Source organism: Martes martes (assembly GCF_963455335.1).
Source record: "Martes martes genome assembly, chromosome: 2".
Lineage (NCBI taxonomy): Eukaryota > Metazoa > Chordata > Mammalia > Carnivora > Mustelidae > Martes > Martes martes.
The window spans coordinates 23,163,419-23,175,270 of NC_137889.1; the positions used below are offsets into that span (position 1 = coordinate 23,163,419).

Here is an 11,852-nt window from a genome sequence, read left to right on the forward strand (position 1 = left end):
CCAATAACCACTCTCCGCAGGCTTCTCTTTGCCAGGTTTTTGGATTCTGTCTGCCACCTGTCCCATCTGTCATCCCTTGCCTCAAACAGGCACAGAGTGTGCATATCCTTATACATTTTGATAGTATCTATCACTAGGAAAGCCAAACCAGTCCAAGACGGAGGGAGCAAATAAAAAGTCAGCCTCTGTGCTACTCCCTCTAGGAACTACCCGACAAGTCAAATCGCATACCACAATATTTTGATAACGAGGCCTGTATTCGCCCCCTGGCACCAGGAAGCCACACCAGCACATCAGCCTCTACCCCAAAGCTGCTGCCACAGCACTGAAAGATAAAAATGGTAGTTCAATGGACAGAAACACCACAAAGCTCTCACACTGAATTTCAGCAACCCATCTCTTTATTAACCAGTCCCCTCCTTGCTCTAAACTTTGGGTTAGATTCCAGAGTTTCAAAAAAGTTGGTTCTGTCAGTCTTTCCCAGCTAATGGTTGTTTCAGTAGAGGGATTGATTCTTTAGGCCTTGTCCTGCTGTTTTCCATGGCATGGCTCCCCCAGTCTCTTCCTAGTCTCCTGATATTTTAGGCCTCTGCACCTCCACCAAAGACAAACAAGCGCACACACTGGGAGCATCCCGTGGCTGTGCATGGGGCGTGTTAGCAGCCAGTACAACCAGTGTAATTATGGTAGCAATTTGGTATCTACAGCATTTTCTAGTTTGTCTTTTTACTGAATTATGTCTCATCTACTATCGCAGTTTTGTTCACTTACACCTTGCCACAGTTCAATCCGAGTGCACTTATATTCACTTGTTCCTATCCTGAATGACATATTTCAGTAGTAGATGTAAATTTTTATTTTTTTTTTTAATTTTTTTTTTAAGATTTTATTTATTTGCCAGAGAGAGAAAGAGAGAGTACACACAAGCAGGCAGAGAGGCAGGCAGAGGCAGCGAGAGAAGCAGGCTCCCTGCGGAGCAAGGAGCCCGATGTGGGACTCGATCCCAGGACTCTGGGATCATGACCTGAGCCGAAGGCAGCGGCTTAACCAACTGAGCCACCCAGGCGTCCCAGATGTAAGTTTTTAATTGTAAAATATACATAACATAAAATTTACCATTTTAACTATTTTAAAGAGTAAAATTTGGTGGTATTAATTATGTTCACAATGTTACACAACCGTCACTAGTACTAGTTCCAGAACTTTTGCATCATCTTAAACAGAAATCCTATAACCCATTAAGCAGGTACTTCCCATTCCACCTCCCCTCAGCTCATGGCAACCACTAATCCACTTCCTGTTTCCGTGGATTTGTCTATAATGGGTATTTTATGTAAGTGGAATCATACAATTAGTGATCCTTTGTGTCTGGCTTCTTTAACTGAGCATAACTTTTTCAAAGTTCATCAATATTTTTGCAAATATTGGCGCTTCTTTCCTTTTTATTGCCAGATAATACTTTATTATATAGATAATACCACACGTCTTCTATTTGTCAGATGGTGAGTTGTTTTTGAGTTGTTTCCAGCTTGACTATTCAAATAATGCTGTTATGAACATTTGTCTGCATTTTTTCATGTGGACATACATTTTGACTTGTCAGAGAATGAGATATATACTTCAGAGTAAATAGCTAGGTCATAAAACATCCTTAATTTTTAACATTTTAAAGAAGTTCTAAGCTACTTTTCAAAGTAGCTATATTAACCCATTAATAATGTATGAAGTCTCTGATTTCTCTACCTTTTCTCTACAATAAATCTTGTTATTGCCTGCCTTATTTTTAGTCATCCTAGTGGATGTGAAGTGGGATCATTGTGATTTCAGTCTGCATTTCCCCAGTGAATAATGATGTTGAACATCTGTTCCTGTGGTTGGTGGCCATTTGTGTATTTTCTTTGGAGTAATGTCTATTCAAGACTTTTGCCCATGTTTTCTTCGTGTTGTCTTTATGTTGATTTTTAACAGTTCTTTATATGTTCTGGATACTAGAATCTTATCAGATATATGGTTTGCAAATATTTTCTCCCATTCTGTGGGTTGTCTTTTTACTTCTCTTGGTAGTATCCTTCAGTACCCAAAAATGTTTACTTTTGACAGTCTCATTTATCTATTTCTGGTTTTGTTGCTCATACTTTGGGTGTCATATTTAAGAACCCATTACCAAGTAGGAGATACAACATCCCTTCCACTTTGAAAATAAACAATGTTAAAAAAAAAATGTTAAAAAAAAAAAAGGGAGAAACCATTGTCCAATTCCAAGGTCATGAAGTTTTCATTTCTGGTTTTTGTAAGGTTGTTTTTTTTTTGTTTTGTTTGTTTTGTTTTGTTTTGTTTTTACAACTTTAGCTATTAACTTTAGGTCTTTGACCCATTTTGAGTTAATTTTTGTATATGGAATGAAATAAAATTTCAACACCTTTCATTTACATGTAGATATACAGTTGTCCAACACCTTTTTTAAAGAGATGTTAAAGATATTCTTTGTCCAGTAAATAGCCTTGAAAATCAGTCTATCATAGGTATTTGGGTTTATTTCTGAACTCTCAGTTTCATGTCTCTTTGATGCTTTAAATTTTTCAGTTATCATCATTTTGTTTTTGTTAAAATGTTAAGTTACTTATTTTCACTCCCCTTCTAACAGTTAGGACACATTCCATTCAAATCCAAATGATTAATTACAAAAGTGATTCTGGTGGTTAGGGTAGAGAGGAGGAAGAAACGTCCATCCTCCCTCTCTTTGACACTGTCTTTCCTGCACTGCTGTTAAGAACGGATTGCTTTAAGTTATCTCCATCAAGATGAATGCCTGTTTTTCAGTTTGGTTCTATATTTCCAAACACAAAGAGTTTAATCTACACAGAGGAATTACTGTATGGTTTTGTATTTGACTTGTCTTTTCCATACATGAGGACACTATTTCGAAAAATCTAAAGATTCAGATGGTGAACATTCTATTCTGTCATTCCTTGATTTATTGACATTTTTGTTTATATTTTGCTTAAAAACTGCTGTGGCAGCTGGTCACAGCATAAACTGATACAGAACCAGAACAGTGACCAGTTTCCCTAGCAACAAGCTCTCCACATCAAGACAAACCCCTTCTGGCTCTGTCCCCCGAGTTGATTCAGACAGCCCTCCCTGGAAAACACGGCAGGTGGGATCGGGTCACAAAGCAGAATCCAGGGTTGGAGTGTCCGTAAATGACTATAAGGAAAGAGAAAGAAAATTGTGAAGAGAAAAGACAGTGAGAATTCTCCTTATAAGTAAAAAAAGGTTGCAAGTGAGGTGGAGATGATGTATATATGCCAACAATCAGTATTTTTATTTTGATAATAGATTGGTAATGAATATTATTTTGATAATCAGTCAGTTGTCGGCTTATATTAAAGTAGACTCTTCTGGTTCTTTCCCTGGTTTTCCAATGCTGTCTTGTTAGTTTCCCTTTCCCTTTACTTCTATATTAAAGTGAAAAATTGTTAAGCCCCAGCTCTTAGCCCTTTGCTCTTTTTCTATTTACTTTCTCAATTATGTCAATTTTGCTGAGAAAACAATAATTAAATGTAGCTCTTCATGTCCAAATTTGTATTAGCTAAGATACATTGTGCTTATTTTAAATAACGTTCCTGTTTAATTGAACTAGTAGCAGTAGCAATAATTGCAATTTATGTAAATGACATTCTAGAAGCCTTTCCATGGTCCCTCACCAAGCCCTGTGTGTTGGGCCCAGAACTCTAAGTGTCCTCTCATTGTACTTCTCCTGCCGTCCTGGCAGTGTCATGGCAGAAATAAGTAAAAGTACACTGCTTTTGGCTTATTCAACATGCTGATTTTTGCACTGTCATTATTACAGATGTTGATGACCTTCCTAATGCTAAGTTATACTTAAGGAATACATAAACAGGAGAAACTGGTGTTTTAAGGGTTTTCTTCCTTTTACTTTTTGTTTTTTCTTAATCATAGTTACTTTCAGGTTTTAAAAAAATTAGGCCTAAAATAGAGTTATCACAATTGAAACTTTTTTATGTATCTTTGTTGTATCATTTTTTGAAACATTGTGCTGATATGACAGTGTTTTAAAAATATTTTCAGCTATCATTGCTAATGGCAGCAACCCTATGCAGTGGAAATAAATTTGAGTAAATTTTACATTTTATTTGGAGAAAGGAGGCTTCATCAGAATGTGCCCTGCCAAATGTTTACTTACAAGATGTATTGCAGTTCTTAATCTATTTCTAGTAAGTGTGGATATTTACTGTAATAAATTTGGCAAAACTAAATATATTTACATATATTCTCTCAATATAGGGCATCACATTTGACGAATTCAGGTCATTTTTCCAGTTTTTGAACAACTTGGAAGACTTTGCAATAGCCTTGAATATGTATAATTTTGCAAGTCGTTCTATAGGGCAAGGTATGTAATCATCTTTCAAAACTTGAAAGCAAAAAATAATCCTATGTTTTTTCTAGGGGCTTTGACAACAAATTAATGAGACATTTCACATTAGCCATCAAGTTGCCTGAAAGTGTGATATATATTTCGATGGGAAATCTATTTTCCCTATGCAGAGTTTAGCGAAATTTGCTAAATTTTTCCGTTAACCTTATTACTGGCCTTCATTTCCTATTATGGGGAAGAGCTAATGATGCTTGTAAAGATCCAAAGAGGAAGAAACCTCATGGCCACTGGTAACATTGAGGGATATGTGTCTACTTATGAAAGAGCCACTGGGCCATGCCCAAACATCATCACAGGATATTTATTTTTCTGATTTTACCCCCAATCTCTGCTGACTCAGAAACCTGAATGTTGCCTCCAGAGTTCCCTCTGCTATGGACATACATTAATCAAGTTTTATGAATAGTATATAAAATTGAATGCTGATTTTGCTTAATTTACAAAGAAATACAGCTGTCATAGAATTCAGAATGCTGTCGTCCTCACAACCAGCTCATTCTTGCCCTATAGACAGACTAATAAGTCCAGTCCTTTTTCTGGGACTCTGTGGCTGTGATCACTTTCCCTTCCTTCATGGACCATATCCTTTTTTAATACTCTTGTTACATGAGGACTTTCTATTTATATGTCTTTGAGGTAATTTTACCTGTGTCTGCCATAGTCTAGTAAGTGCTAATCCCCAAGTTTAAATCTCAGAGGACAGTCTTGTTATTCCCAAGTGCTGGGGTGAAGCCAAACTATAGCCCCTAAGTGCTAATAAATTATCTTTGTCCCCAAAACATAGATATTGAATCCCTCACATAGCTTCATTCATGAATGAATGAGTTAGAGAAATCCGAAAATTATTCCTGTTCCACCCTTTGTCTAGTACAGATGTTCAAATAAGGCATCCTCTCAACTCAACCTACTTTAGTGTTTTCAAACCAAAACTTTGGGAGCCCTGCTTTCACAGACCAGCATTTACTGCCATGATAAACCCAGTAGTCAACCTTGAGAAGAAAAACAAGTCAGCATCTGCTTACCTGGTTCAGAATGGAGAGTCACTCTTTTACTTTATGTTACTGGGAATGAAGGAAATCAAATGTGTGCTCTTGCAGGTGTAGGCATAAATATATCTTTCTTTGCTGTTGTGACTACCAGAACTTTCATTCAGATTTTAACTTCTCAAAAGGACTATAACAGTAGCCACCTCTGTGGTATTCCTGCCATTATCCATTTTCCTCTTTAATGTTTCCTAGACAACTCACAGAATAATCGTTCTAAGACATAGGCCTCTCCTGTGACATGCCTGCTATGGAAACTCTTCAGTTCCACAAGCTGACCCCATCCATCCCTCATTGCTCAGCTCCCATACAAATCCCAGACTTTCCTAATCATTGCTCTTCTCTCTCCTTCCCTACAACTCCACACCACAGACAGAAGTGATCACTCAGGTCCAAATTCTCATATACTTTGTTAATATTTGTGTGGTCGTGTGTTGTGGTTATTTGGGCAGGTGTCTCATCGCCCATCTGAACTGTAAGTTTCTTGATAACTTATTCTCTTAATTTCTAAAGTGTCTGTCACTGATAGTAGGTGCTCATTAAACATCCACTGGCTATGAATACATTTATTAACCTAAGGTACAGCTACTTCTTGGTCCTTTTAATTCAGACCACAAAAATTTTCTGTTCCTGAAAGATAGCATGATTAATGAAGATTCATGTGTTACCTAAGGTCATGACCCATGTTTAGAAAAACTTGTTTTATAACCTTTCTAGCAATTAACACATTATAAAAATAATGTTAACTATTTACTTCTTTTCTGTAACATTTATCTAGATGAATTTAAGCGTGCTGTCTATGTAGCTACTGGCCTCAAACTTTCACCACATTTAGTGAACACAGTCTTCAAGATTTTTGATGTTGACAAAGATGATCAATTAAGTTATAAAGAATTTATTGGAATTATGAAAGACAGACTCCATCGAGGATTCCGGGTAAACCAATAAATTTGAAACCTGTTGATATCCTTTTTAAAAATTGAAGAAGGAAAAAACTCCATCTAAGTTTCAAAAACAATTTATTATAAATTTTTAAGGATATAAACATGAAGTGTTACATTTAAAAACAAAAAACATAAGGTCATACTTATTTTCCAAAAACACTTTGAGGTGATAAAAGGTAATGCTTTTTAAAAATATAAATCCGTTTGAATTTCAGTAACTTATTTTCATATTCAATTAATTTAAAGTCTCCATCTCAGTTTGTGGGGAGAAATGTTGCCAGATATTTTTTGATTAATTCAGTCAGCACACAGGCAGTTCAGACTTGGTACTCTACAAAGAAATAGCATGATTCTCATTTTACACGATGGACATTTCCACTTAGCAATCCAAGGCTCTTAAGTCACTACATCTTCAGTACTTTAAATGGAAAACAAGGTAAAAAACAAAACAAACAAAAAAAAACTTTGTTTTGTCTGTTGAACTGGGTTTTTTTCCCTGTTAACACCTTATACTGAAAATTACTAATGATCTTTTTCTCAGAAATATGTTTTAAATAATGAAATATAGCATAAGTTAACAAATGTTTATACATTTAACATATTTGTGGATGTGCCACAAATGGAAAAAGAAAATTTTTTCTATTAATAGCTAGAATGTTGGGTCTTCTCTATTTGGTAAGAATACCCCTAAGTATTATACATCTTAGAAGATAAAAAGTTATATATAACAAAAAATATCAAGATTCATCTCAAACCATGTTTTTAATGATTTTTTTTAAATCCAAACTGTTGGTACAGATACTGTGTACTTAACTGCCACCTAGCGGTCATTTGTTGACATGGGTGACTGATGGTGCAAATACCTGAAAGGGTATTTTGCCTAAAAATTTAAGAGTAGCAAGATCGAATTAAAATATAAATTACCGGGACGCCTGGGTGGCTCAGTTGGTTAGGCAGCTGCCTTCGGCTCAGGTCATGGTCCCGGCGTCCTGGGATCGAGTCCCACATCGGGCTCCTTGCTCCGCAGGGAGCCTGCTTCTCCCTCTGTCACTCTGTCTGCCTGTGCTCGCTCTCTCTCTCTCTCTCTCTCTGACAAATAAATAAATAAAATCTTTTAAAAAAAAATATATATATATATATAAATTACCTTATAAGCCTCTGACACTGTATTTCTCTCTCAAGTGTGTGTGTTTTTATTTTTCCTTTATGTATTTATTGTATACCTGTAGCTGGTAACATTCTATTTACATTTGCATACTTTTTAATCCTCTGTTGTACAGGGTTATAAAACAGTGCAGAAGTATCCCACTTTCAAGTCCTGTCTAAAGAAGGAACTTCATAGCAGATAAGTATGTTAGTGTCTCTGTTTGTCTATATTTGTTCAGTAACAAAGGAAGGATAATAATCTATTTTTCTATGATGACATTTAGGAAATGGCTGAAAGAAATAAACTTACAACTTGTTTTTTTATTTTTAGGCCACTAATTCAACTTACAAATTACTCTTCTAATAAATTTAGACCAGTATTTAAGAATTAGTCATTACAACAAAGCATTGGTTTGCTACTATTAAGCTGCGATCCAGAAATGAACTAGAATAAATACTCCTCTGACTGGAATTCTCTTGGAGTGTCTTGAAAGAAAAGTTTTCTATTCAACCTACAGTTTTGTATCTGAGCAGATACAGTAGAATGAATCCACGTAGGATTTTTATCATGTAAGACCATTAGCATCTAAGGAATATCAGTTACTGTTCTATAGGATCATGTCCCAACATTGGCTGCAGTAATAGCAGGTAACTTTTTAGAGTTATTTGAGGTGCCTGCCCTGTACGAGGTGTTTCTCATGTAGCATCACAGATAGATGTCCCATTTCACAGGAGGGAGATAAAGACGTAGTGAGTAATTGACCCAAGATAACTTGCTAGTCAGTGGCCCACTAGGATTTGAGCCTCATTCTGTCTGACGGCAAGACCATCTTATTTATTAGTTACTGAACTATAACCATACAATGTAGTAGTTGAGGAAGATGCAGGAGATTCATTCAGTTTGTGTCAACCTGAAGAAATAACTCAAATTTGCTGCTAATCTCCAGAATGAGAGGTTCGCTTTTCCTTTTCTCTTGTAAAAGTCTGTTGTAGCTATAAAATTTTGGTTGATTGTGGGTACTAATTAGTTAGGTCTGGACAGTGAAGGTTTTGTCCAATTTATATATGCCTGCAAATATGTATATATCTTGCTATTTCTCTTGAGCTTGAAATGTTTGGATTTGTCTATAGCAATATTTCCCAAAGTGGTTCCATAGGATATCAATGTGTATTATTCTAAAAAACAAAAAAGCTGCTTAGTCAAATAAGTTTGAGAAATACCATAATGAGCATGGTTCACTAGGTTTCTTCCCCCTTACAACTTATCAGATCTTAATATGCCACTATTTATTTGTCTCTGTAAGAGAACACCAAGTATCCACTATTTTGCAAAGCTTTCAGATCTAATGTTTTATGGAACTCATTTGGGTCTAAAATGTTTAGAGGCAAGTAGGCTTATTTATCTGTCTAAGGTGGTAACTGCTGAGTGAACAAAGAAGTCAGGTCTTCTTTGTCTCTATTTGAAGGAGCTTTATATTCCCTATAAAAACTTAAGCTAACATTAAAACAAAGTAGGACCCTATCATTTGTTCATTTAGGTAGCGTTCCCAACCATGTAATAAATAGTACATAGACTGTTAGAGAAAAACAACATTTCTTTTAGACCTTTATAATGCCAAAGGTAAAATAAGTTACTAAACAAAATACTCAACTTTTAAGTTAAGGGAAATATTTTATGTTAAGTCTTTGAATCTTATATTTTCCATCGTGTGTTTTTATGATGTACCTTACCGTTTCACACTAATATCATAATAATAGTTGTTTAATGCCATCACCTCTTGGTTTCATCCTAAATAAATATTGGTGTGTGTGTATATATATATACATGTATATATATGTATGTTTTTTTTTTAATTAGGTACTTCCAAGGCAAAGTTTTAAAGATTATCTACACGACGATGCAAGCAGCACAAATTTTAGTGAGTGGAAGCAGGTCTGAGATCAGAACATGTAGAAATGAAGGAAAAGATGAAATGTTAATTATAATTTGTCTTGACTGAATTCTTGAACATAAGACACATAAAATACATCTTCTCACTAACTATACCTGTTATGTGTTACTAAGTTGAGCTTTTGCCTTGATTTACTGAACTCTGTGTACTTTTTCATTCCTTTCAGAAGTATGTAGATACTTCCAATGACTATATAAGAATGTATTTTAAATATTTTTTTATTTATTAGAAATTGCCTCATTTCAAAATAATGTATGACTCCTGGAATCTAGATCCCTTAAAAATTAACAGCAACAACATATTTTCTTTGGTTTTGGACTGTGAACTTATTTTCAGAAAATGAATATTCCCTGAGATTTGTTTTAGGGACTTTAGAATTGTTGATAAATCCCCATTACTACCAAGTTTTTAATTACATTAAAACAATTCTGAAAAACAAATAGAAATTCAGCTACTATATAATATACTGTGATGGTTTACATTGTACTTTTAATGTTTAAAAGTACTTAACATATATTATGTGAATCATATAAAGTTTTTGAAAGTTTTTGTTCATTTACCAAAGTCATCAGAATGTCTAGTATTCTTGTATATAGTAAGGAAATTTAAAATGTAGATTTTTTTTTTCCCTCCAAAAAGTCACATCTTGCTGGTGGCAACAGTAGCATTTGTGGCAGCCGTCCCTGTCGTTGCCATTATGGTCTTGAACACACAGCTGCTCCTGACTGCGGATGGCAGACTTTCATAACACTAGTCAGAATGGTCTCCTGCAGCTTTGTGACTTACTGCATAGTGTTAGCCCTATAGTGAGTACTATAAAACACAAATATAAAATGGTTTAGAAGATTGATGTATATATTTGGTAGAAGTTAATATTTTGTTTTTTGTGAAAGGACCACATGCAGAAGTGATGCCAGACAGCCAGTAATAAAGAATAATTTAAGTGTAAGTCATTATTTCAAAACAATATGACTTAAAGAGAAAAGAAAAGCTTTCAAGTAAGAAGCTTAGAAAATTAGACTTTCACATGGAGAAAATAATTCGATAGTCCTTAATGGAAGTCTCTTCACTTAAAAAGTGTAGTTTATAAAAGAATACTGTACAAAAATAAAAATGAATTTAAGTTAATATATTTATATTATATGTGGAAGATAAGTTCATTTATCTTCTTTTCTAAGATGTATTTAATGTAAATTGTACACACTCCAACTATTACCTTGCTTTTGCCTATGAAAATAGGAAATACTTTGTGTAAGTTATTAATGTGAAATTGATAGTTCTGCATCCACCCATTTATAAAAAGTAATGTTATTTCCAAGAAAATGTTATTAACGTTGACTATGTATTTGTTAAACTTTTTACATTCTTTATCTGGTATTATTTATTACATTGCTATAGAAATATATGATTCATAGATTTTAAGATTCCATATCATATAATAATTTAATTTCACATGCTTTGAAGGTTGATTCAATTGATTGACTAAATGAAAGTGCCAACCCACTCATTTTAACATGCCCCAAGGTCTGCTTTACCTTACACTGGATGTTCTCAATATTAATTATTTGCTATCCAGCATAACTGAAAAAAATGCAGTTTACTTTTAAGTTATATTGTCTTGCCTACATGGAGAAATTGCTATTGAGAACAGTTCTATAAATAGAGATTTAAAAATGAACTAGCTCATTAAAATTCTTTATAATTCTGTCACTCTCCCAAGGCATACTACATATGCAGTCTTTTTTGCTTTTCGTTGTAGATGAATATTTCTCTATAAGGCTGCAGCATAATATTAAAATGGGAATAAATAAAATATTCTGATAAAATGAGAAAGAGTAGTAAATTATAGTGATTCCCTGTGTATTATCACTGTTGAACTTTATCATCTATAAAATGGGAGGTGAAAATCTCTTACTGGATTGTTGTTTACATCGATTAAAAAATTTTTAATGCTTTGAAAATATTAACAGACTATATGTATGCTGTGATTCTCAGTATTTCCTTCTATAAATTATTCTGTGGAAACATGAAGCTAGACATAAATTTTAGTATCATACTCTCTACAGAAAGTCTACATGTTAAAAGGTTTATGCTATTTCTCAGAATCATTTCATATTAAGAAATTCATTTAACTTAAGTTTATTGTTCTTATTATAAAGTATGATTGTAAAGCAACCTGTTGTACATTCTTAAATTATCTTAAAATTACTATACCTGCCCTTGAATAGAGCAACTAGTACTTAGTTTTTATGTATATCTGTGGATTGATGTCTTTCTGAAAAATGTCACCTCTGAACATTGAAAA

At 34.2% G+C, this 11,852-nt stretch overlaps 1 protein-coding gene across 1 annotated transcript in view; it reads left to right on the plus strand.

Moving 5' to 3' along the window:
- The window catches only part of MICU3 (mitochondrial calcium uptake family member 3), a 94,661-nt gene extending 84,011 nt beyond the window's left edge, over positions 1–10,650 (plus strand). The window contains exons 12-15 of the mRNA XM_080796476.1: positions 4,309–4,417; positions 6,284–6,441; positions 7,730–7,798; positions 9,454–10,650. Coding sequence (XP_080652602.1) covers positions 4,309–4,417; positions 6,284–6,441; positions 7,730–7,798 — 336 coding nt within the window. The 3' untranslated portion in view covers positions 9,454–10,650. The remainder of the gene's footprint in view (positions 1–4,308; positions 4,418–6,283; positions 6,442–7,729; positions 7,799–9,453) is intronic.
- Positions 10,651–11,852: the final 1,202 nt, after the last annotated feature.